The sequence below is a fragment of the Blennius ocellaris genome (assembly GCF_963422515.1).
Source record: "Blennius ocellaris genome assembly, chromosome: 15".
NCBI classification, from domain to species: domain Eukaryota; kingdom Metazoa; phylum Chordata; class Actinopteri; order Blenniiformes; family Blenniidae; genus Blennius; species Blennius ocellaris.
In genome coordinates this window covers 8,565,490-8,592,322 of record NC_137664.1, presented here as the reverse complement: position 1 = coordinate 8,592,322, position 26,833 = coordinate 8,565,490, and the positions used below count along the sequence as shown (strand labels likewise).

At 40.8% G+C, this 26,833-nt stretch overlaps 2 protein-coding genes across 2 annotated transcripts; one reads left to right on the top strand and one right to left on the bottom strand.

Moving 5' to 3' along the window:
* Positions 1-130: 130 nt before the first annotated feature.
* Positions 131-9,506, top strand: nop14 (NOP14 nucleolar protein homolog (yeast)). Its single transcript, XM_080510150.1, has 19 exons — positions 131-266; positions 381-563; positions 1,430-1,564; positions 1,657-1,798; positions 2,058-2,206; positions 2,429-2,566; positions 2,665-2,787; positions 2,878-3,009; positions 3,305-3,647; positions 3,730-3,860; positions 4,102-4,187; positions 4,275-4,410; positions 4,595-4,696; positions 4,838-4,991; positions 5,308-5,467; positions 7,953-8,100; positions 8,204-8,322; positions 8,522-8,677; positions 8,768-9,506. Exons 2-19 carry the CDS (start codon positions 381-383, stop codon positions 8,862-8,864), a joined length of 2,634 nt encoding a protein of 877 aa, XP_080366276.1. The 5' UTR covers positions 131-266; the 3' UTR covers positions 8,865-9,506.
* Positions 9,507-10,919: 1,413 nt separating this feature from the next.
* Positions 10,920-19,687, bottom strand: LOC308140455 (uncharacterized protein). The gene is made up of 6 exons (XM_080510268.1): positions 19,551-19,687; positions 19,068-19,210; positions 18,897-18,926; positions 17,681-17,823; positions 12,168-12,239; positions 10,920-11,649 (listed from the first exon to the last, which is right to left on the bottom strand). The coding sequence occupies exons 2-6, from the start codon at positions 19,186-19,188 to the stop codon at positions 11,635-11,637; spliced, it is 381 nt and encodes a 126-aa protein (XP_080366394.1). The 5' UTR covers positions 19,189-19,210; positions 19,551-19,687; the 3' UTR covers positions 10,920-11,634.
* Positions 19,688-26,833: the final 7,146 nt, after the last annotated feature.

Sequence of the window (26,833 nt, the reverse complement as noted above, 5' to 3'; positions counted from 1 at the left end):
ACAATCATCCACTAAACTTAGACATATTCCACATTATCAATACAACGATGAAGTGTTGGTCCTCCAGGGTTCCGAGAATCCGCCAGGGGGCGATGGAGGACACTTAGCGCCGGAAACAGTTCCCCGGCTCTGCACGCTCAGTAAAACAACGTGGAGAGTTAAAAGATGGGAATATAACTTGATACAATTAATCTTTAAGCGGTCTGTTTGGGCTCATGGTCTTTTAAGAGGGGATTTAATAACGTGTCTGCACGAGGCGGCTGAAGGTAAGTTGTTAGTCAGGATCGTCTAAGTTTGTTTACGATGTAAATGTATGTTGTAGCACCAGGGACATTATTTACGAGCAGAAATTCTGTATACTTTCCTCTTCTGTGTCACAGATGGGGAAGGTACCCAAAAAGAGGAGCCTTGCTGACAAAGTCCGCAAAACCAAAACCTCCACCGAGATCAAGAACAACCCCTTCGAGGTGAAGATCAACAGGAAGAAGTTTGATGTTTTGGGGAGAAAATCCAAGCACGATGTGGGTCTGCCTGGAGTGTCTCGATCCAAAGCCAACACCAAGGTATGCAGAGGGACTTTTAAACGTTTTAAAATATCAACTGTGTGGGCAAACTGTCACTTGGACAGTCAAACACTTGTTTGCCTGGTGTATGATTACAGAATTATAAATGATACATTTGTTTTCATACTGTGAATACAATCAGTCATCACGCAGAAGGCAAAATTAAATGACATACACAAACTGTATATTGACATACATTTTTATTCATTGCATATTTCTTTTATATGCTAATGCAGTGCAATGGTCTGATTATAGAGGGCCTAGCTTTTCTGTTAAATAACACCCTTATTAAGTTAACTCGTATCAAATTGTATTAAGGCGTTAGGAGTCCAAACTGTCAAAGATTTAAGCACTAGTGATTGATATATACATCCATCATCACTAATTAACCTCACATGCATGTTTTTGTACTCTGGAAGGAAGCCAGAATACCGAAACCCTTATTCCTAATTGAAGGCGAACATTAAATCTGTTTATTTGGGGTTTGAAGTATTTCTGTGTTCTGGTAACCTATAATACAAAGCAGAACTTTTGTGTGTGTTGTGGCACCAAATCTGAGGGCCTTCAGTCACAGCTCTCATTAACACGATCTGTGCTGTGAAGCTTGGAGCTCACAGTGTCCTGCTGGAGGAGGGATTTTCTGCAGGAGTGACTGAGAGGTTTGTCGGAACAGAGGAAACTGACAAAAGTATATGGGAGAAATAAAAAAAGTTCAATCCTTTTCTTAACTGCAATTTCCCCCATTTCATTTGTCTTTCTGTGTGAGTGAATCTGAATCAAAGTGGTTTTATTGTCAAAAAGTTGTTGAGTGTCGGAGACAAATGATAGATTATAGGCCATTTTTCATTATTTTCTTTAATCTGCAGAGAAAAGAAACGCTCCTGAAGGAGTACAAGCAGAAGAGGAAATCCAGTAAATTCATTGACAGACGTTTTGGAGAGTATGACACCAAGATGGCACCAGAGGACAAGATCCTGCAGAGGTTTGCGATGGAGAGGCAGGTGAGTGACGTCATAATGCTTCCTGGAACAACAACTACATCTATGTTTAGGTACAGAACTCCTCTTAAGCTTCTAATTGTGTCGTTTTCTAGCGCGTTCATGACAAGAAGGACGTTTTTAACCTGAACGAGGAGGAAGAGCTGACTCATTTTGGCCAGTCATTGGCCGAAATGGAAAACTTCAATGACGCGGTGAACAGTGACGATGAAACAGAGGAGAAAGGTCTTTTGTCAGGTAAGTTTGAACACAAAATGTTCTTTTCCCCGTAATACCCAGAGAATATTTTCTATATTCTATATCTGTTTTTTACCCTTGCAAACCATAGGTTTTTTTCTTTTATTAAGACAATTAAAAAAATGTTTTATTTATTGCAACTGTTTAAAGTGACATTTTTAAATAATGAAATCATCTTTGCCATCTTTTTTTTTAAAGAATAAATTCTAGCCTACAGTGCTGCCATGTCTTAGTGACAATATTTGTCTTTCTCATGCAGCTGAGCTGACGGCCTCCCACTTCGGAGGAGGAGGAGGAGGGCTGCTGAAGAAGAAGGGAACAGGGGACCAGGAGGCGGAGGGAGGCCAGAGGGCCAAATCCAGACAGGAACTCATCGAGGAGCTCATCCAGAAATCCAAGCAGGAGAAGGTGATCTGGAAACGCACTTTTTACTTATCAATATTCAGGTTTGTTGTACAAAAAAGACGCAGTCCGTTAATTGTTCCTCATTTCCTTCTCGATGTAATGTGAAGTTCACGTATTGCATTTTTACTTATTCAATTTGTTTGTGGGGCAGTAATAACGGGAGTCGTGACCTGAATTGCAGAGCAGGTGCGGCGCAGATGACGGATGTTTGCGTTTCATCCGCAGAGGGAGCGACAGGTGCAGAAAGAGGAGGCGCAGGAGCTGACGGAGAAGCTGGATCAGGAGTGGAGGAGCATCCAGGCGCTGATGGTGAAAAAGACGCCCAAAGCTGCAGACGCCGACAAAACCGAGGAGAAGCCCAAAGTAAGGAAACACTGTTCACGTTGCAAGGTGTTTGTGTTTCCCCCCGGTCGTTACTGACAAAAGTATCGCCTTCCGTTGGCGTCCGGCACGTTTCGTAGGTGGACGAATACGACATGATGGTCAGAGAGCTCGGCTTTGAGATGAAGGCTCAGCCGTCAGAGAAGATGAAAACCCCGGAGGAGCTTGCCAAGGAAGAGAGAGAGAAGCTCCAGAAACTTGAGGTATGCCGACAGGGCAGAAAGCCGCATCATGTGCCTTAGCGATTTGATTTTTAATGTATGTAATGGATTACTTCACCGATGTTTCCGCAGGCGGACCGACTGAGGAGGATGATGGGAGAGGAAGGCGGGTCGAGCGCACAGAGTCAAATCCACATGTCTGCTGATGATCTCAATGACGGTTTCATCCTGGATAAACATGACAAGAAGGCCCTGGCATACCAAGTATGTGTAGTTTAGAGATGTAACCTATTATCTTTTTGTTTGTGTCATCTTTTACAAGACTTCCATCTAATGGAGGGTTGCGACATGAAATAATTCCGTTGTGATGCAATTTTGCCTCCAATCTACATAAAGCCGCTCTGGGTAACCATGGCGACGCTCAAGGGGTCCAGACCCGATCAAACTTAGTTTACAGATCCAAAATCCTTCGAGTTCAACCTGGAACTCGTTTTGTTAAAAGTTCATGGTCTGTTGTTTCTCCCGTAGTTTGATTTGCTTGATTGTTTTCTGTTTGCAGGATGGGAAATGGAACATTGAAGAGGAGATGGAGGGAGATGAAGATGGAGGCGATGCGGATCAGGAATCTGAAGAGGAAGATGAAAATGACAATGAAGAAGAAGGAGAGGATGAAGAGGGAGCGGAGGAGGAGGAGGAGGAGGAGGAGGAGGGGGAGGGGGGTAGCAGTGAAGACGAAGATGGTCACTCAGACCTGGACTCTGAAGAAGAAAGTGAGAATGAGGAGAGAGAAGAGGTGGAAGAGGAGGAAGACACTGGCGCCAAAGAGAAGAAGAGTCTCACTAAAGAGGAGCTGAAAGCTCAGCAGGAAGCAGCCAAAGCTGAGCTCCCGTACACGTTCACCGGTATTTACACTCGTTGCTGTCGTTTTTAGTGCATTTTTTTTTTTTTTTTAAGGTCTTAACATCCTTCTTCTTCCTCCTGCAGCTCCTGAAAGCTGCGATGACCTGAAAGACCTGCTTCATGGTCACACCCCTGACAACCAGCGCCTCATTGTGGCCAGGACTCAGAAATGCAACCACCCGAGTTTGGCTGTTGGCAACAAGCTCAAACTGCAGGTACAGAACATTCTGGATAATTCAGCAAACGCACTGCTCGTATAAGCGGCTTCATTTTGTTTTAATGAATTTTTCTAAACTAGGATTGGCTCTTTTGTTTTATTACATAGTTTGTTTTCGTTCTTTTAACTTGCTGCATATTTTACTGCTATGAGTGTGCCAACGACATTTTGCTGCGATTTTCAAATCACAATCAAATCTCCTTTTGTCCTCGACTCACTTTTGTTTTCTTCTGTGGCAGAAACTGTTTGGCTTCCTGCTGGAGTACATTGGAGAGCTGGCCAACAGGAATCCACCTGAACTCGCCACCGTTGACAAGCTCATACCGTCAGTTCAACTATTTTCAAAGGAAACGTTCTACTAAACATTTTTTAAATAATCTAAAACTCATTGATTGTCTCTCTCTTTCTGTAGTGAGCTGTACACTCTTTGCCAGATGTTCCCAGACGCGGCCTGCAAAGCCATGCAAGGCATCCTGGGAGATGCTGCTCACAGCATGGAGGAAGTGATTGAGGTCAAAGGTCATGCTTCTTTCCCCACTTTAGACATGGTACGTGTCGACTGCTGCAGATACAAGACAGCTGCTCAGTGTTTATCAGGCTGCATTAATGGGGAAAAATAGGAAACGAACTGTTTACTTGCTTCCTCACCTCCGTAATTAGACTTTTATCCTTCCTGTGCTGCGGCTCGTTGCCTCGGCGCTCGTTGAACACACTTTGTTTTTGTGTTTTCAGTTTGTTTACCTGAAGGTGACAGCCCTGCTGTTTCCTACCTCCGACTTCAGACATCCAGTTACGACTCCGGCGACGCTTTACATCAGCCAAGCTCTCACCAAGGTACACGCCGTTTGTAGCATTAAATGTATTTGCCTGTTTGGACTTTTCCTGCATACCTGCCTGTGTATTTTTTTTTTTCTTTAATTCTTTCAGTATTAATGCTGTAATAATGTCAGACGTGTGTGTCTTGCCCATTTCCAGTGCCCAGTGAGATCCTTACAGGACGTGACCTCCGGTTTAGCGCTGTGCTGCTTGGCAGTGGAGTACGTCTCCTTCTCAAAGCGCTTCTTGCCTGAACTCATCACTTTTTTGGCTGGGACGCTTCACCTGGCTGTGCAGGACAAAAGCTCTCTAGGTATCTTTACGCTCACCTTTCTGTGAGGTTAACGGTGCGTTTTGGTGCCGGCGTCCTCGTGTGAATGGACGTACATGCACCTGATTTAATAAGACTACAAATAAAGAACACTAAACAGATTACACTTTAATCTTGCAAACAGGATTATTTGAACGATGTTTATACTAGTTAATTTATTATAGTTTTATAGTATTATAGTTGGTTTTCTGTTTAAATAATTGACATTGATGAAGATAAACGCACTAAACTTGTTCTTTTGCTTGTCTATCAGATGCGACATCACCCTCTATAACATTTGCGTACCCTCGTCTTGCAGGTTACACGGTGGTGCCGCCCTTCAAGTCATCGGGAAAGTACAGCGACATGTTGGTGCCGTCGGTCTCCGGGTCCTGGAAGAGTTGGAGCAAGAAGAGTCTGCCGCTGTCTGCGACCCAGAACCTGGACCTGAACAGTGACGCTGACCGAGACGACCACAGGTATGACGAGGTTGCGCTTCACCGCTGACCAGGATGTTGTTGCTTCGTGTTGCCACGACAACATCAATCGGGGTAAAGATTGATTTGATTAAAAGCAAAAAAGTTCACCAAGTGGAAGGACTTCACAATGTAAGTTTATATGATTGAGAAAAATGATCAACCTGTGCTCCAAAACCAAAAGTCTCCCTTTTATTCTCACTCTGAACTCATGTCACAACAATCACAGTATATTGGACACAGTTGTAGATGTATAAGACACATATTCATCCTTCATCCTGAAGTAAAAATATGCCTTTAAAAGTACCGATTAAAATACAGAAGGTTTATACCATTTAGATCTGTAAATGAATCCTTTGCTGACATATTCAAATAAATGGGGAAAAGTACCGAAGTTTAAAAAAAAAAAAATTATCAAGTACTAAAGTACAAATGACTTTTTAATTTTGTACCTTTTACTGAACCATTTTCTGTTGTGATGACAGGAGTCACATTTTTGCACAGAAGACCTTTTGTCACTGATAAACTGTGTGAACACATACACCAGTATAATCATTACAAACTGTTTATGATTCACTTTATATCTAAGAAACTGGTAATAACCTGACAGGACTTTCTAATTAAAACCCACATCTAATTTAGTTTAACACTTTTATTTGAGAAGGAATTTTATTTTTGAATGGGAACAGGAAGTCTTGAGCAAAAGTACCAGTAGAAGTGTAAATATGGTGAATTTTCCGCCTCTGCCTGCATGTTCATCAGTTTTGAATGAGAGCTAATAAACATTAACTGTCTGCCATTTTTCTTTCTGTATTATTTATTGGATTCATATAAGGCTTATCCAAGGAATAAAAACAAAGTAAGCAACACAGTAGGACTTTTAAAAGCAAAAAAAAAATGTACATTTATTAAAAAAGCAATACAGTGATTTAAATTGCTGAGCTCAGTTACACTGTGGCCACCTCTGGAAGATAAAAAAGCTGCACCAGGCCGTCGTGCTGTGTTTACCTGTACACACACACACTCAGGCTCCGAGCTGACACGTCCAACTCATGTGATTCTGACGAGGCGCCGGTTTGGTTTCACACAGCAGCTGGTGTGTGGGCACGAAGCAAAGCTTGCAAACAGGCTTAGGCAGACCGTGATCGTGCACCGTTTGTGGGAGCATACATTTTTTTCTTATTTGTGCTCAACTAAATTTAATACACATAATATCCATGCCATAAAACACACCAACACAGACTTAAAGGCTGTTATATTACAGAGTATGTAAAAAATAAATAAATAAATATAGATAGATAAACTGCATTTTTTGTAGTAATTCTGCAAGTCCTAAAGGATTAACTGATTTCCATAACTTGGATCTTCATCATTGGTATGAGGATCCTGCTCATCACACCCTTATGAACAGTTATGCTGTGATCACTGTAGTACAAGGTGCATGATGGGTAAAATGCAGGGGTGCCAAACATGTCTCCTGTGGGCCGACTGGTATAAAACTGCTGTTTCTCATGTGTCCACCAGGGGTCTCACTTTTAGAGACAGACGTTAACAGCAGGTAACAGCAGTGATTGATGGCAGTTATAAACGAGCTAACTAAATATCACTAAACCCATTATGTCAAGGTTAATTTAAATAACTGGACAATTAAAAAAAAATACTCAAAGAAGTGAGTGGATTTTGCAAAAATTAGTCAACTCGGTAAACGATTAAATGTTAAACTCAAAGACGGCTATGGAGTTTTAAAATTGACTCATTCAAAGATTATTTTTCCTTTTGAACACAATGCAAAGTGATTGAACAAGATAAAATGACCAGTAATGGCCATTTGCACCCAGATTAATATCAATTCCACCAAACGATTGTACTGACTTATTACAAGATGGTGGTTATTTTGCTGCGTAGTACATGTGGAACGAACCAGATGTTGTCTGTAGGTATTACAATACTGTGAAGACAAATGCATCCATTTTTATTGCGCGAGGGTTGTAACCTTAACCCGAACCCTTTCTCCCATCATCAACTTCAATAAGGCTTTTCTTGAAGATGTCGCAAATGATTGAATATGAGAATAACACGGGGGTTAATCAGTCATTAGTCGAGGCTCCTGGTCAGCCGTTCACTTGGGCAGCGATCTATTATAACGTGTTGATTGCTTGTGCCAACACTTGAGTGGAGCAGCTGTGTGACGTGCACAGAAGCAGCGAACGCGGCGTCACTGCTGCTGTCGTAGACGCATAGCTCAGAGTGTTCAGACGGGCCGGAAGGGAAACCGGAATAGCTCATTGGTCATCGCTGAGATAATCATCATGATTAGTTATTGCAATTTGGTTACACACAAAAAAAAAGAATTCTCCAACAACAAGCATTTGGACGATTACAGGCAATGTGTAGACGACAAAACACGCAGAATCTGTTCAAAATAGCAGAATGAACTATTCTGCTTCAGGCCAGTAATGATCCAAATGATTATTGTATCTCGTTACAGGCTGCTGTGTTTGTCGACCTGCTTGGACCTGGTGAAGAGATGCTGCCTGCTTTACAAAGACCTCACATCCTTCGCTCACGTCTTCCAACCAATCAGAGCGCTTCTATCCAAGCATCTGTCCTCTCAAACGTTACCAGGTCCATTGCAGGTTGGTGTTATTGATAATTAGTATACAAGTTCTGTTTCTCCATCTTTCTTTCATAGTTTTATTTATAGTGAGTTTTTTTTCTTTCTTCTTCTTCTTTCTGCAGGAGCTTCACAGCACGATCCTGGAGACGATCGGCGACGCGCCTGTGACTCACAGCCCACTGGTTTTTGACAAGAAGAAGCCTATTCCTCTGAAGCTGCTCACACCCAAGATTGTTGAAGTGTAAGTGCAAAGCAGGGACTGCCAATCGTGACACAGCAAATGTATTTAGGATGGCAAGCTTTTATCAGGCAAGGGGATTTTATATTGAAACGTGCACATCTTTACTCACCTTTGAGGGAGGTTAACACTAATTTAAAGCCTTAATTTTTTTTTAAACCTTATCGCTGAAACTGTGGCCTCTATGTTTTACACCGAACAGTTTGGATTACGGGAAAAAGCGCGGCAGCACCAAGGAGGAGAAGGAGAAGGAGCGGCTGAAGCACAAGTACAAGAAGGAGTTCAAGGGCGCTCTGAGGGAGATCAGGAAGGACACGCGCTTCCTGGCCAGAGAGAAGCTCAACGAGGTCATGAGCAGGTGAAGATGAAGCTCTTATGTTCATGTGCAGTGTTCTCGGTTCTGTCGGGGAGGAGGATTGAACCCACACGCCAACGTTTTGTGTTGCAGGGACGCCGAGAGGAAGAGGAAAGTGAAGGAGCTGTTCGGCAGCTTGGCCACTCAGGAGGGAGAGTGGAAGGCCCTGAAGAGGAAGAAGAGGAAGTGAAAGTCTCCTCCACCTTTCTCCATCTGTTCCTTTCCATACGGACTTCTCTCACTGAATAAGATCGAACTTTGAAGAGGATGTTGGGTTTTTTTGTTGTTTTTTTAAGGCCGTCACACATCTTATCCTGTCATCTCACGCTGTCACGACTGCACACCAAGTTGTCACGTATTCCAACGTAGGCGTTTGACACGACAACTGGATACTGCTGTTGGAGGCGTCCAACAGATCAGTGAACAATGCTCACATTCTCCTTGCCACATGAACCTTCACAATAAATCTGATTGAAAGACGGAATAACATCAGCTCAGTATCCTTTGTCGACGTGTATTTTACTTTGAAAGGTTTGTGAAGAAAATAGACATTTAGATAGTTGCATTGTGAAGCGGGGGAAGTGTGTGGACATGCATGAAGTCATTGTACATGTTTGTAAAGCTCCGACGCATAAAATTAGTGGATTGTGTGTGTTTTCAGAGGGAGGCCAGCTGGTTGTGGAGCTTTAAACTTCAATTTGATTTACAAAAAAAGAATGTGGTGACCATGTGGAAAGTGGTTGACGCAAGCAATGCAGGAATTTGGAGTGGGTGTACTCCAGTTGATGAATACGGAGTTAAAATAATTACAATATTAATGGAAATCTTTAATGAAAACACACTGAAATCTTTTTAGATATGGAAAAAGATCTTTATATATTTCAATTCCTGTGTAATCTAATAAAAGATGGAAGTATACACAAATTCCCTTTGGACAATATATTCAGTCTGTATTTGGCATATTGTCCCACACACTTCCACAAACCCATTTGAAATTGGTCACTAAAACAACCCTACTAGGCGTTGAAACAAGTAAACATACACATTTTGTTAAACAATGGAGGAATATTGCAGATTCGTATGAATTGTACGCTACGCTAGGGCAAATCTTTGGCTCACAACAGTAGAAACATTCAAACTCAGTGCTGAGGCATCTGACCGGATTCAACCACATGCCAAAGTTAAAAAGAAGCAAGGCGATTGGATGAGGTGGATTTGGGACACGAGCCTCTCTGGTACAGTTTGACTTGTCAGGCAGGAAAAGCAGGTGCAAATTTGGTGGGCGCAGTCCTTCCCCGCCGCTGCTGTTCTGTTGTCGATAAAATCAGCTAAATGTCAAACAGGTCCGAGCGTGAGCCTCTGTTGGGAGTTTGCATGTCAGGGTTTCCTCCCACTTTCTTCATTCATTTGGTGAATCTAAATTCAAATTTTGTAAAACTCCAGGTCAGTCACTTCTGCAGCATTATATTTACAAATGTTGCTTTTGCATTTTGTGAACACTTCTGTCATACCACCGTCGACAAGCACAGTGTAGTGGCAGGGCAGCTGTAGGAGGAAAACGAGTGCAGGCGGTGGTGCGCTGCAGGAATGAAAGATTTGGTGGTCTTCGTGTAAATGGAGCAGAGCCGTCTATCAGAGCAAGACATGCTGCCGGAGCCGTTTACAAGGACAGGCCGTTCTAAGTGCATGTCTCTCTCATTTTTCTTCATACACCATGAAGCCTGCAGCTGGACAGATGGATACAGAACATCGTCAAGGCCAACGGGCTTCATTGTGATGAGGCGGTGGCAACAGCCAGCACTCGTTTCCCCTTGATGCACAGGAAGAAAAATACAAATGTTAGCGAAAGAGCTTACATTTCGGAAATCCTTGCAAGGTATTGGAATTCCTGAAGTGGCTATTGGTGCGTGTGCATGTTTTGTTATTCACCACCAGACGACATACGCTCTCACACCTACACACAAACCTTGTATGTGCATTGCTGCTGCTTTCCTCCCGATTGAAACTTCTCACTTGATTTGCAGTTGGAAAGAATCCACACGTTGACTTTTCTCTTCAACCCAAATTACCCATTGGTTTTTATTTCATTATCATTTTACATTATGTGATTGTAACACATTTGGACTTTTGTTCTCTCCATCTAACAAGGACAAGATCTTATTTTAGCACACCAAAGGTAAATGATGGGCAAAGCCTTCATTTTTTATCAAGGTGACACTGAAGAGAGAAAATAAAAGTCTAAAGACAATCTTTATGTATATTTTATTTAACATTTCACTCAACAAATTTAAGGTCGCCGTTAGGTTGGTTTACATGCTGTTGGTTTTCAAAAGTCCATTCAATATGATATACATCAGTTATAGCAGTGATAACAAAATTACAGTATGAATGCACAGATAGCTTAGCACTTTTATAATCCACCGCAAGAAAACCCCGAGTGTACAGACAAAAAAAAAAATACAGCATATCATGATGCTTCCATTCCAAACAGACCACTGTAAACTGTTCATTTATATAGAGACACTTAGGTGTTTGTAGATTGTGGTATATTTCAATGTTGGGAGTTATTGACACAGCCACATAACTGACAGAGAACATGGAGACGCACACAGTAGCCAGGTGGCCTTCTCAGTGGGAGGGAGTCACTGTAAATGACAGCTGGTCACCGACACATACAAACCACACACACACACACACACACACACACCTCAGGTCCTTTTCAGGGCCGATGTGCAAAAGGCACACACAGAAACACACACTCGCACAACGTCCATCAGTCTTTACGTTTCCACTTATACCACACAAACACACGTCCATGACACAACAACACAGAGGGGAAACACACACGCGCGCACATACAGACACCATACAGGACCAAAACGAGGCACGACGGGACTTGGCAGAGCAACATGGAATGTTTCGGTCATCGATCGCCGAGGATCGTAAGGATCTGGCACTCTTTAGTCAGAGTCCTCCTGAGAAAGAGAGAGATAAGAAACCGTTATTTGAGTCACTGTATGCAGATGATCCTGTTTTTCTTCTTTTTAAAATTTAAATGACAAATGATAAATTAAACTCACTGGTTGAATTCACTCCATTAGATGTACAAACTTTTACCGATGTTAAGGAAAGAGTTAATTTTTCTTGTATATTCCCTCACCATAATTTCTAAGGACCTATTGGAACAATATACTCTCAGTACAACAGTTCATTCGCAGAGTTGTGAGAGTCAGGGGTTACTAGAGTTTTGTAAAGGAGAATGTGAGGCAGACCTTTCAGCCATCAGGCTCCTCTTGTGCGGGATCAGCTATTCGGAGCCTTTTTCAGATAAGCTGGCTGTTATAGATTTACATCGCTGGGCGACTCTTTAATGCACTGAGCTTTTTTTTTTTACCCAAACATTTGTGTCATTATTGCAACTTAGTTTAATTGAGGAAGATGACATTTTATTTGAGTGTCATGTTGAAATATGGACTGTGGGACGTGTGTTTACCTCGGTAACATCAGCAGGGTCAGTATCAACCGGTGATTCTGCCACAGTCTGTTCCGGTGAGATGTCATCACCCTGGAAAAAGAGGAAAGCTTTAGAAATTCACGATTAAGAATAATTTATGCTCTGCCCTTTAATGAGATTTGATTAAAAATGAACATAGAAATTAGGGGTAGTGAATCGAGCGAAAACAATTCAAAGCCAAAATCAACTTTAAGTACTTTGTATTCTCTGTGGCGGCGCCAGATTTTGGTCTTTTTTGCTGGTGTTTTGGGGGAGCTGGATCTTTTGGTGACGGTGCTGGGGAGTTTAGGGCTCTCTCGTTTATTTTCGACTGCAACGCTGAGAATAGCATCAGGAAGTAAAACAGCAACTTTTCATTTCGGCCTCACACAAAAACACACCAACTCCTGTGTGATTTTTATTTTTTATTTTTTTTAAATCAGGGTAAATATCCTAGGTGGACTGGTCTGTAACTGAATGGCCTTCAGTTACAGTGCCCCGCGACCCTGAACAGGATAAAGCAGTATCAAAAATGACTGGACAAATCTCATACTGAAAACCTGTAGACAGTCTTCAACAGCTTGTGAGTTTATTGTAAAAAGGCTTTCACAAACTTCGTTAAGTTGACGCTTGTTATAATTTGCACTCCAATCCTCGTCTTTGCTCAATGTCAGCTCCCAGCAACCCCAATGTTAAAGTGGCTTCAGAGGTGGATTGACAGATTTGCCATTTGTCTACATTCAGGTGACAAGAGAAAAGTCTGCCATGACTACACTAGAATAATTCAAAACCTTTCAATAACTCAAACTGAATATTATGCACATCTATATATGATCTGAAAATGGTTCATTTCTGCAGCGGTTAATATTTAGCATACATAGATGGTGAGGACACAATAGCGCCATCCTCCTGTGAGTTACTCTGAAGGGTAGCAACTGATTTTTGATTTGAAGGACTTGCGGGTCTTGATTGCCCACATTAAAAGAAGAAAAGAAAAAAACTTGTAGGTGTACAACTTCTGACGAGTCCCTTGTGGAAAACCCTCTCTTACTCCACATTAAAAAGACATTTGCCCACGTTTTCCTGACGGTCATTACGATCGACGGTCATTTCAATCGAGTGGGCTGCTTGAAAGGGGCCGAGGCACAAAGCGCTAATGAAGAATAGAGGGCGACGTCTCTCCGGCCTCGCTGAAAGGATGCCTTGATTACACCGTGCCATTGAACTGACCTTCCCTAATGGGCAGCGGTCACAGTGCATTGACCGTGCGCGTCAACGTGCGGAACCTCAAACCAGTTATTGCACCTTCTTCTCCTGCTGTTGCATTTAACACCACCCATCAAGTCTCCATCTGTTCAGCATGCGACGCCAGAGAGGTGCGTGTTCATGAAGACACACGCGCTTCAACTATGCCAACACTCTGCCAATGTCTATTTCCCGTGATCTCGGATTAGTGATCAGAAGAGGCCAATGTTCAGTTTCTAAAGCTAGTCAAGCATAGTCAAATGAAGTACAAAAAAACCTATCAAAGTGATCACTCACTTTCTCAGCAAAAATAAAGCAGAAATTGCTTTTGAGGATATGAAATAAAGCCGTGTGGGACATGAGATATATAGAGCTGAGCAATAACACTATTTTTCTGTCACGCATTCCTCCTCTTTTTTCCACTGCTTCGCCCTCGACTCAGCCAGAAAGGTAGCGGGAGAAGAAAGTGACAATGAGAAAGGGGAGCAGGCATCTTGTTATGAGATGAGTCACCGGCAGCTGATGATGAATTGGTGAAACAATTAGATGAGGGGAATCATCAACTCAGCATCCCACCATCCTCTGTGGATCCGTGTGTGTGTGTGTGTGTGTCAGAAACAGGTGTGGATCCCTGATTCAACGTTGCATCAATTTTTAAATAAAAATTGATATTGATGATGTTTAACGGCTCAATTCCACCTGGGATTGGTAAGTAAATGAAATCAAAATGCTTCTCTCTGCTTGACATCCCCTCCATGGGAACGACGGGATGTTTGTACTTGAGTTTGAGTGTTTATTCTTCCGTGTCGACCCACTGGCTCTCTGTCAGATGAACAGTGCACATCAACGGACCGACTCGTCTGCCCGCCAGTTTGAAGGGGGGGAAAAAAAATTAAAAATTGGGTCCGCCTCATTGTGAAGAATCCTGATCAGCCAAAATAACTACCATGGTCACTTTTTTAGATGAGTTCTGATGAAACAATTACTGCGAGAAATTAAACGATTTGATTGGATGCTGGGAGGAACTGTCTATCCTCCCATGAAATCTAGTGTGTGTGGCTTCTTCAAGGAAGAAAAAAAATGGACGCAAGGTTTTCTAATCATTCAAAAACCAGGACAATTTCCTTGGTTTCCTTGATTATCTGCCGTTTCATAGAATATCTACTAATCAAGGCCAATTAAATCAGCATTGAACAAATGACTCTACACACACGTGTGCTTTGTCAGCAAATCATCCCAAATTCCCTGGCGGTTCATCACTAATTAACATCCGCAGATTTTATGTTTGTTGTGATGCCAAAAGTATTTGTGTTGCCCTCAGAAGGAAATAATGAACCAGTCAAAAAATGTCCAAATACAGTGTTACAGATTAGGTAAATTACAGGTAAATCTAATCCTTTTACAGGCATATGGTTTTTTTTAATAGGTCATTGTCAAATCTTGATCAGAGCATCACTGCAATAAGACAACAAAATGAGCCATAGTGTTTGTCAGCTGTTGTACTTAAGCTGAACAGATTGTCCTCACACCCTGGTTTTTAATAAAAATGATCTTGCGTAAACACCAAGGACTCAAGAGATCATATACAATAGGAAGTTCCATTAGAAAGATGTAAAATTAAAAACCTCTTTCACTGTTTTCGTAGATATATACATTGATTTGCACTTTAAAATGCCACCCTGCCCCCAAACATGTATTTCTTCTCCACAGAACCACAAGTCATTAGTCAGCTTTAAACACCCAGACAAGCTACCTCCTCAAATCTGGGTTGTATCGGTGCAGCGTTTCCTTTGCAGGTACCATTTCTACTGATCTAAAGGTCTCGGATATTTTACTGCTCCAATACGTGAAGTTCGAATGATTAAAAGAAACAAAATCAATATTTGCTAAATGCTGCAAACAATGCTGAAATCAAACAAGTTGAAAAATGATATTAACTCAAGGCTCTTACTGATTTAAGTGAATCACCTGCTGTCAAACTAGCATTGAGTTTGTACATTCAAACAGTAGGTTTGACTGCACAAGTGCAACAGCGTGTTTCAGGAAGGGAACCATCAATCGAGTAGTTATTCTTATAGTATTCACGTCGAGGGAAAAGCTCATTGAAAGAATAGTTGGAAAGTGGGAACATGAACGCATTTTCAATCCTTGTGAAGCTGGTACAGCTTTTTTGTCGCCTTGATCGTCTGAGGATAATGTGGCATTTCTGACACTAAGGCAGTCGTCTTCAAACCCTTCTCACTGGACGACATCATTCTTAGCCGTATACAAGATATCACAATGATGAATCATCCGTTATCTGAGGAAAAGTGTGTGACCTACGAGTTTCCAAATGCACGCCGACATTTCAACTGGGACACTTGGCTGCTCCAATTTCTGTAAAACCACCTTCAAAATGTGAGACTAGTGAAGACAACGGGTCAAAGTGTGACATGAAAGAAAGTGAAAGGACAAACATTTTTCACACCCGACGTGCATCTCGGCAGTAAATGGCTCGCTACGGTAAAGCGCCGTTACCTCCTCCCTCCTTCTCCCTCTCCTCTTTTGACAAACGAAGGCCAGACTGACTGATGAACACGGGATGGCAAACAATATGTAACGGCTCTCGCGTCGGGGAAGGCGGAAGCAGCAGATGCAGGAATTGAAGACAAATGACTCAAGGTCAGGAGGCCATTTTGACAGTGAAGAGTTGGCGTTTGCAGCCACGGTATGAAATGGACGGACATGCTGCAAGCGGCCGTTTCTGAAGCCGTGTTAGAAAGGTACAGGTAAACAGTCGACTGATACCTGTGATTAACAGCCAGCATCTATAATGTGTTGCTAGACAAGAAGACCTCCATCAGACACCATATTGTCCGTCTTGGACATTTGAGGAAACAAAGCTTTTAAGTGTAATTCAACAAATGGTCGTAGTTGTTTTGAAAGTGTTTTAACACTTTCTTTGGGAGTTTCCCATTAATTAACTGTAGAAAACCCCAAACCACGCATCGAGAACATGTTGACTCCAAACAGCTCCAAACTCCCCATGCCAGACCCAAACCAGAAAACTTCTTGTTGTGAGGCAGAAGGAAAAATAAAGCCAGGTGACCTGAATATAATGAGATTATATAATATTATTATAAGTCATATGAGAAGAGCTGGACAATTACGTGAATAAACAGTATTGCAAGACACCTGGTTCACTACAAACTGAAAACTTGCAATGAGACATTTAAAAAAAAAAAAAAAAAAATGTTTTAAATTTTTTTTATAATGGAGCCCTATTCAATTTCACTTGAAATAAATGAAGTTCATTCATTGAAGGAACCACCTGTGTTCAAGTTACTAAACAAATGGGAGTGAATGAAAAACATTGACAGGTTCAAGGTCGTATTCATCATTTATGCAGCTCCGATTGTGAATGTCATTTTCTTTCAGTAATTCAATACGAATTATAATCTTAACTGGTTTGTACGACATTTCTTTTATTCTGTACAAGGTGGTGAAATCTCCATTCTGTGGATGGACTGCACAGCAGTGGGCCTTTTGAAATGGCTGCTTAATGGGATTAACAGAGTTAGTTGTGAGTGAAAAACACGAGGCTCCTACTGCACGATGGAGGATTTGTTTTGTTTTTTTCGGCTCTTAGTCATTTATAATCAAGAATACTGCAAACATTTTTATACATTCATATACGAGTAAAGAGAATTTACTAGCTCCTCTTTGAAGATTTGATTTATTAGCCGTGCCAGGTATTGTTAACAAAAATGTTAACTATGTTTTCTCTTAATTTGGTGTGAATGTGCAGCGGTTGACACATCTTACAAGAGGAGTGGCTGTCTGGCTAGGGAACTGCTGAAAAACAAAATGCTCCAACATACCAAAATATAATGCATTTGAGGGTAAACACCGCGAGCTCTGATGTCATTGATGAACCTTGATTTTACTCTGACATACAATTTTAACCGAATAAATCCACAATTTCAGTGTTAACGTTTATGCCAATATAGACAGCACTTCACGTGCATAGTTCCATAAACAGACGGATGAATGCTTCCTGGCATGGGTCACGTCATTTGATATAGTTTTCCAGTGTGACATCAGATTTTAAGTGTTTGCACAAGAACTTGAGAGGGCAACACAACTGATCAGTCAGTCACCAATACAAAGAGCATCATTAAAAAACAGGGTGGCACTTTTTTTTTTTTTTATCATTCGTGCGCCTGACGCCATGCAACACATTCCACCTAATTTTAATATTAATATCAAAAGAAGCATATTTTCCTTACTGGCTTGGCTGGAATATTTTTAACCAATCCAGTGGCAGCGGCGATATTCTCGGCACCCTCCATGGTTTTCTGGGCCACGGTCGTCACCCCGGTAACCACAGCTCCACCCACCTGAGACACTCCAGACACGGTTTTACCTGCGACTGCAGCGACAAAGGGAGGAGGACATTTGAGAGGGCGTAGCAAATCCTAGGAGGATTCTTAATAAAAGGAAAAGATGTAAACACGACACACATCCCACAATACTGCATTTCAAAGCCCGAGTGTGGCAAGATGAGTCACGGTGACGCTCTGACGTATGTTCAGCTGTAGAAAGTTATTACTACTTGCCTGAGTTGGTAAAACAACCACATGCTTTCTAAAAATCAATACAAGATCTGATCAAACAAGATCATCAAGATTTTTTTTTTTCTAAATGGTCAAATTTAAGGACAAATGTGATCATATGCCAACAAAATGTGTTTTGTTTTTTTGGGGGGCAAAAAAAAAAAAGGGTTCCTGACACTACAAATGTGAACCAGCAGGCCAGGTCTATAGGCTACAAGTTTGACAACCCTGTCAAACTTGAAGCAATCCTCATAAGTCAATACCGGAGTAACACATTGCAATAATCAGTTCTTTGAAAAATGCAAATCTAATTTGATCAATAAACCCAATTTTGCATATTTGCTCACACACTGCGTGCCATGCCTTCCTCATCTGCCAATATGATCGGAGACTTTATCTTAAAAATAAAAGATAGTCTATTATTATCTGTGGCTATATCCATCACAGAGCATCAAATTAGCCTGTGAATCTTTTGAAATCAAATTATCAGATCAAGTGTGGAAAAAAAAAAAGAAAAAAGATCAGGCGTCTCTGTGCAGTCATACATTTCTTTTAATAATCCCATCTTTCAAAAACGTGTCATTGCTTGACTTGCAGCCAGTGTCAGATACAATCCATCCATCCTGCTGGGTGTCTTTAACACCCCCCCCCCCCCATTGTTATGTGTGAGAAATGGCAAGGGATGGTCCATGGGGAGATTGTCAGGTTGTTTTGAGTTATAGGTGGCAATATGAATCCTGCACACCTGCAGAACTACAGTAGAGACGTGGGTATCTTTTGTTGAGCACATCCAATATTTAATAAGCTTATTTTTCAGCATGTCAAGGATCAGTTGTGGGAATGCATACAACAGTGACAGAACAATAGCATTCTGAGTAAATGCTGTTACCTGTTGAGACTCCATCCTTTGTTTTGGTACCTGGAACAAAAGCACAGGTGTCGCTCAGTTCGAGACACAGAACAGGGATGATCAAATCAATCCCTTTATCATCTCATTAAAAATACAGACCAGGGGCGTTTCATGGCACGATCATTATTAAGAATTACTCCGGGAACCCACCGACAAACATAACCCCGTCTTTCGTCATCTCGGCGGCTCCAGTCATTCCCTGCTTGGTTTTCTCCGCCGCTAACACGACTCCTTCCTTGGCTTTATTGAAACCCTTCATTAGAGAGTCCATGGCTGCTGAACGCACCGCACAGCTGCGAGGAGGCGAAACAGGCGCAGTGAGAAGAAGGGACCATTTCTATTTCAATCACTCCCTATTACAATAGACTGGAAAACCATGACACCGCCCTTCGTGGGTTTTTTTCTTTTTCTTTCTGAACCCAAAGATCGTGTGTGGCTGAAAATCCCACCTGTAGGAACTGGTAACAATCCAGATGGGAAACCATGAATGGATTTACTACTGGATTCGATTAAATCAAACAAAACGAATCTACTCTATAGTAAAAGTGAATTAAATATAATAATTGTGGTTCCGAATTTACTAAAATTATGATTTCAGAAGGAGAAATAATAAAGAAACGCAGTTTTACGCACCTGTTTGCTTCAACTTCCTTCAAACAGACAATGTGGCGAGTCTTCCGGGATGACAGCAGAGAGAGATTCCCTTTCTGAAAGCTGCGAAACCTGTTTATTGTCTCCAAACTTCAGCTGAATACGAGGCGTGCTGTGTTTTTTTTTTTTTTTTAACAATGGGAGCGAGAGACGCTCAGTCGCTCCACAGGTTCCACAGACGCGCGATGGAGGAAGAGCGATTGAAGCTGGCAACGCTGATGCTGAGAGAGGAGAGATGCTCCACTGCCTGTCTCTAAAACACACTGAATCACACTCACTCACTCACTCAGTCAGTCACACACAGATTACGTAGCTCTTTCTGTACGTGGGTTGCGTGTAGGTGCAGCAGGCTCCATCCAACCACCAGGCTGCTGAACGCATCTGCGGGCCAAACTACCAATTAGTGTCTGGATAATCATGGTGGAGAAGATAAGACTGCTGTTCCCACGTGTGGGGACGATATTAACTACAGCTGTTACAAAAGAAAAAAAAGAAAAGAAAAGTTTACGGATTTTTTTAAAAGTTAAACCATCCCCCTCATTGATACTTTACAGGTGTAAAGTCACACGTCTGTGACCGATTATAGTTTATGAAGGGACCAAACATCTTGTGATTTATAAGCATGTCAACAGCAATGTGCTTCTTCAGAAGAAATGTGCAGATTTTATCTAATTAGTACACAGTCAACTGCCCAATATATATTTAAATTGTTATAAATTGTTGGGGGGAAAAGTCCTACGCAATTTAATGCGTAAAATGTCTTTTGGAAAAGCATTTAATTGCCGTTGATGAATCTGATTATTATATTGGCCATGTTTCATACTCTTCATACTTGTATTATGTTGTATTTAATAATGTGAAGTTATATCTTGGATTATTTAATTTTCCATAATTTCTGTTTCTGTTGACACTGTGAATCTTTCTTTTTAATAAAGTTCATCAATTTTTTTTAACTCAGTCCCTGAATTCACAGATTTGCTTTAGTTCATCATGTTTCTGTAGCCTGGAGATGTTCCACCAACAAAAATAGTTTAATATTGAAATACTTAAAACATAAATATTATTTTACTTGTTGTATTTTTATTATAATTCTTATTGTTTCTTTTGTTCATCGTATTTCCCTTTGTAAATACTGATTGGAATCTACAAAATACTTCTGAAAGTTTGTATTTTGATGATTTGCTCGAAAACAAATGGTGGAAAATATATCAAATAATAACAACAATAAAATAAAATTAAAAAAAACTCAACTCAACAATTCGAGTCTATGCAGGCATTTCAGTGGTCAGAGATCAGAATTTATAAATATTCTCCAATAAAAACAGAAAACTAAAAGCGTTATTGTTGTTGATAAACACCGTGGCTGCAGTGCCAGCTGGAAATTTCCCAGTTTACAAACAGGCAACATGGCCGCCCCCTGCGTCACCCGAGAGGAGGATGAAATTACTTATTCAGTGAGTAAAACCTGTTTTAAAAGTACTTGAACACACACTAGCTGGACAGTCATCAGGTTTTGCTACTTCTTCTGCTTTTACAACTATTGTTGCTGTGGAAGTTGTCATGTTGACGGACTTCTGTTGCGCTTCTTGCAGCTCTCTGAAACAAGCTCCCAGTTTGACTGCACTTTACCTACCTTTATTGACAAAGGCACACTTTGCTATTTTTATAAGGAAAAACTAAATATAGCATAGCAAACACTAAGAAAGTTTTAAATAAAAATGTCGAAAAACGAAAAAATAGAAAGGATTAAAAGACACAGTAAACAGTAAGACAGTGATAAAGTGATCATGTGCCAAGATCCTTAAGAACAGGACTGTAGCTGCAATGAAATTGTTCTTTTTTTTTCTTCCTAAAGAAATCCAGATGCTTATCAGGAGGGAAAACTGCAGTACAAATACATGACATGTCAATGGGCATCCATTGCGAGAGTATTTACTGAGGCAGATTAACAGAGTACTTTCAATAACCCCCTCAAACATTTTTTTTAATTATCACATTGATCTTTTTAAAGCACTGCAATCCCATCTAAGAGCCACTATGTTTATTTACCTGTATATGACATCACTCCTACACACACAGATGGTCAGAAACCTCTGAGAAATTAGACGTTTTAGAAGAATGCTAAGAATTGCTTTAGAAGTTATGTGATGGGCGCAATGAATCTATTCTGACATGTAGTGTAACATGAAGACTTTGTTTATTTTGGTCTGATTATGGAGAAGAGAGAAGATCGGTCAATATGCAACATTGCCACTTTTTCCAGTTTGTTGTCCGGCTGTTTATAGGCCAACAGAGACTTAAATTAATACTGCTTACTTGGTTTGGCTGATTATTGCCAAAGATAATATACCGAGTATTATGATGAAGCTGTTCTGACCTAAATAAATGGAAATCATTGCATTCTGCAGGAAGTGATGCTCTTTCTTCTTTGCAGTCACTGTAAAACCCACATAGCATTTTTCTTGAATGCTGCTTTAACCACTTCCCCTTTAACACGAGTTAGTACCATCACCATCGCATGCAAAAGATGTTTATTTTTTTATTTTTTTTACCAGACTTCACAGATTCTGTCCTGGTTCTACATGTAAATTAAATGATCATATATTGGTCCTGGGTTGAGGATATCTCAGAAGACCACCACTTATGCTCTTCTTAACCATTTTAATTTGTTTTTTTTTTCTTGTAAAGTCCAATTGGGGACAAAATTATGTTCAGGCAAAGCTGTGTTTGTCCTCCGGCTCTTCATAAGCCAGCAGAGACTTACAGTTTTTCCCCAATGGGTGCTGAGCTTGCCCACCAGCCGTGACACAAGCGGAGAGGACTGGTGTCCCTCCAGTGGGAAGAGGCTCGTGATGCCATGTGCATCCTCTCACATTGCTTGAACAGCATTGCAGCTTAATCCCAGTGTAAACCTTAGAGCTGCTCTCTTCAAGCTCCGCCATGGCACATGAGATAAGATGGAAGTCATCAGTGCATGCCACCCTCTGACCTAACTGCACGAGTGGGTTCCCTGCCTGTAGAGCCCTTGGTTCCACAATATTCTGTTTGTGACGGTCATATAGGTTTGTTGAATCCATGTCTGTCTGAATTTTGACTCTTGACCTGTCTGTCTTTTGAATTTACCCGCTATCAAGCGTGCCCATATCCCCTTCTGATGCTTTTTAATCTCCATCGTTATATTTGACCACATATTTGTAGTCATTTGCTAAGTTGTAAGTCTGCTCTGATGGTTTCTGCTGAGAGATAATGCACTTTGTAGCTGTTCTGACCTAAATACATGGAATTCATAGCATTATGCAGGAAGTGCGTCCTTGTAAATACCACATCGCATTTCTCTCGAATGCCACATGAACCACTTCCTCTTTGACACGAGTTGGCACCATCGCTGTAGCACGCAAGAGATTTCTCACAAGTCTTCACTGATTTCTGTCCTGGTTCTGCAGGGCAATCAGAAGATTATATATATTGGCACTGATATACAGTATACCTCCACTTAACCATAATATCTTTCTTGTAAAGTCCACTTGAGACAATATCATGTTCAGGCAAATCTCTGTTGTGAAATAGCAAATCAGTTGAATTGGGGTTTTTTTGTGTGTGTTTTTTGTTTTTACTGTAGGCTATTATTATTACACACCACACAAAAAAAAATTCTATCAACTGTCAAATCGAAGTAAAAAAAGATGTTACTGAATGCTCACGGACATTTATACAATTAACAATAAATATGTGAGACAAAGAATGGCAAACAAATTCTAAAACAATCTACAGGAGAAGTGACTGGATTAAGGTGGATATTAGTGGAATTAGGCAGATACAGGCCATAGATATGGACATGCAGTGTATGAAAATACATGGAGAAAAGCACGGTAAAAGAATGAAGAAATCAATGTCTTCCTCAACACTGGTCCTCAGAGATGAAGCTGGCATCTCCTTTTAGAGAAACCAGATGGCCTCAACACTTTCCCCTCACTACTGTAAGTTTCTACTCCTCTCCACACAGAGGCACAGTCCCTGCCAAAGTCTGCGGCTCTGTTTTCTTCCTGTGAATCATCATCCACAATCTCACAGACACACGACGAGTATTTTTTTCTCTGTTGTCGCTTCTTATGGCCGCGGGATTCTGGCTTTCGCTAAATTAAAGCCTTCATTTAAACTACATTGAACTTGCATGACAGCTGAAGTACAATTTACACGGTAAATATCAATAAAATCGGATTTTTCCTTTTTTTTCTTTAAAAGTAAAAAAAAAAAAAATACACCTTCAAATATTACTGATTCAGAATAAGGGTTTTGTGTTATGTTAATTGTTTTTAAACTATTGCAATGTAGTTGTTAACATCTCCCTGTTCACTTCTGGGCCCGGGGTGTTTCTGTGTTGAGTTTGCATGTTTTCGCTGTTTGTGGGTTTGTCTTTTCTGAGTTCGGTTTGTTTTTGCCTGTGCATGTGACTGTGTGCATTTGTGTGTTTGACCAGCAGCTCGTTCACTGGTTCCGCTCGAATTATCTCCAGGCCTCTACGCCCTAAATTAGATGACTTGGGATTAGAAGATAAATAGATGATGTCTATATAGCTGCTAATATGAAACTCCCACGAACATGATGGATATTTTTCCTTTTAATCCTTTTCGCTTGATTCATAATGCAGCAAAATTCAGCAATATGCATTCCCAGAATATGAAAGATTGAAACAACTTTATTGAACTGACTTATTAGCGATATGCTGTTTTCCTGTGTCCACTTTGGGAGGATCTTCACAGTGCAAGATTTATTTTTAGATATAATACCAGCAGCACTTTGAATCTATTGTAAGCTGAACAATTTGCAATGCGATGTGACCTTATCTGCCCTGCACATTTTGTGCATTATCTGCCAAACATCGCCGGCAACAAACGCCGTTCAGAAACACGACTTCGATTGCGTTACTGGGTCAGGAAATTCAAGTCATCGCTATGGAAACGCTTTATATCTTAAATCCTGGCTTATTCCACATTCACGGTCTCCGTGCAGTCCACCACCTTTGCAGACCTGATGTGGCGATAGTGAAACACTGAATGGCGGAAGCGTGCCAGGGCTCAATTTTCAGGTCTGGAGATGTGACATTTGGTATTCAGTGAAAGACTTTGGTCTGCTCTCGCGGGCGAGGTTGAGTCACAGGTTCCGTTTCATCAGCAGCTCGCAGACGTTTTGATCTATGATTTTATGAGATACTGACACATCGTTTCACTTGATTAATCATCAGAAAGAAAAACAAATGGGCCTGTAAGGAAAGCACAAGTTTCAAGTGTTCAGGAAGAGCTATAGCGCAGCAGGTAATTTGTGCTCTGATGGTACATTTAAACTTGTGTATTTTAATTTAAATTATTTCTTGATTGCTATCATACTTGGGTCAATTAGTGATTCTAAATTGCTTACACTGTATAAAGCAGCATAGAAGATGGTGTTTTCCTTCCATCGTGGACAGCACCACTATTAAAAAAAAAAAAAAAAGACAAAGTGTGTGAACATGAAGTCACTGTGCAGATTCCCCGAAGACAGCACTGCCTGCGTGCACGTATTGACTTTTATAAGTATTAGTTATTGTTAAAAGACATTCAAGCACAACGCGCTCAGAAAATAGAGTTTATGAAACAGTGTGGGCACTGCCGTATTGATTAGTGCATATCTTACCGCAAGTAGGTCATGGTGAGCGTCCCATCTTTTGACAGGAGCCATTACTTTTTCTTTCTTTGCACCGCAAAAAAGTAATCAGCGTTTTTGACTTCTCGGAATTGGACAACAAACGTTAAGATTATTTCATGAGCTTGATCACATTCGAGTTGATAAATTTTGACGACGTGATGTGAAACTGGTGCATTCAGGCTATACTCTGCAGTATAGGTCAATCTGCAGCTGATCTCACGCTGGTTATGTAACCACCAATCAGTGCTCAACAATAAGATGTATACGATCATTTGAAGATTTATCATCGTCATCATCCTGTTAAGTAGATGATTCAATGGCAAGTGAAACAGAACAATCATGTTATTCCACACTGCAATCGTAACACTTACATCCGTTAGTATGACAGTACAGTACAAACTACATGTCCAGATACTACCAGTATCACATTTTAATTCGCCGAGCCGTCAATCAGACGCTATAGAGCAGAGCCATTATGGTCATGAGTCATTTATCAGTAGCTGCAGGGGACAAGTCAGGCTCATTACGGTTTGTGCTGGCGAGCCGCAGGCTCACTGGGATGCAGCGGCTTCACAGCAGCCCACAAGCTCAATTACAGGGACCTGATGGATTCCACTCTAACGGTGAAGTAACATCGACTTCTCTTCACACTAATGTATAAAGAAATTCTGGAATCCTCCCTCGGTCTGGATGAGCATATTTCACACCAACCACATCTACATATTGGGATTTTTTTTCTTCTTTTTTTTCTTTTTTTCTGTGTTTCTGATGGCAAACAAGCTTCTCTCTGTTGAGTTTTGTTACTGGAATCAATATTCAATCTTGTCAAACTGCATGAAAGTCAGTCCCAAATGTTATTCTGTTAAAGTGACAGACACATCAATTTTGAAGATGGTTCAAATAAAGTTCAAAACTATGCCTGGTTTTTCCCAGTGGACACATCTAAATGTTATGATATATGTATTTTTAATCAGTTTTTGCATAAAACACTTGGAGATATTTTAGCATAATCTTATCTATGCTCTCTTTCCCTCCCCTGTTCATTCAAACATACTTTCACAGTGCTGTCAGATGAATAAAAAGTGTTCCATTAGTACCACAATTCAGTATTCAGTGGTCTAGACTTTATACTTAATATTACTTGGGCAACAAGGGTCATTACTGTTTTACATGTTTTCTTGTATATAATATTGCTGAGATTTAGTACATGTTGAACACTTGTGTCTCTCAGTTTTGACCATCTCTTAATGTCAGGGGTTGTTTCTTACTTTTCTTTTTCTTAAACAAAAGTCAATTCAGAATGTCTCAAATTGGGATACTTTTCTACCTGGATTACAAAGATTAAGAGATGTCTGGACTGAAGCACAACAGTGTTCCTGTTATAAGCGTAAGGCTGTACTTGTGTACACTAAAGACTTGTGAATCAATAAGCCATGTCTAATAACAACAAAAACAAACATTTATAATTAAATTTTTAGGTTTTTTTGGCCAGCGTGGAAACATGCAAGTCATGAAATTGTAGGTCCCCCCCCCCCAAACAATGAACAGTCCAGAACAACTTGCAGCTAATTCTAATCACAATG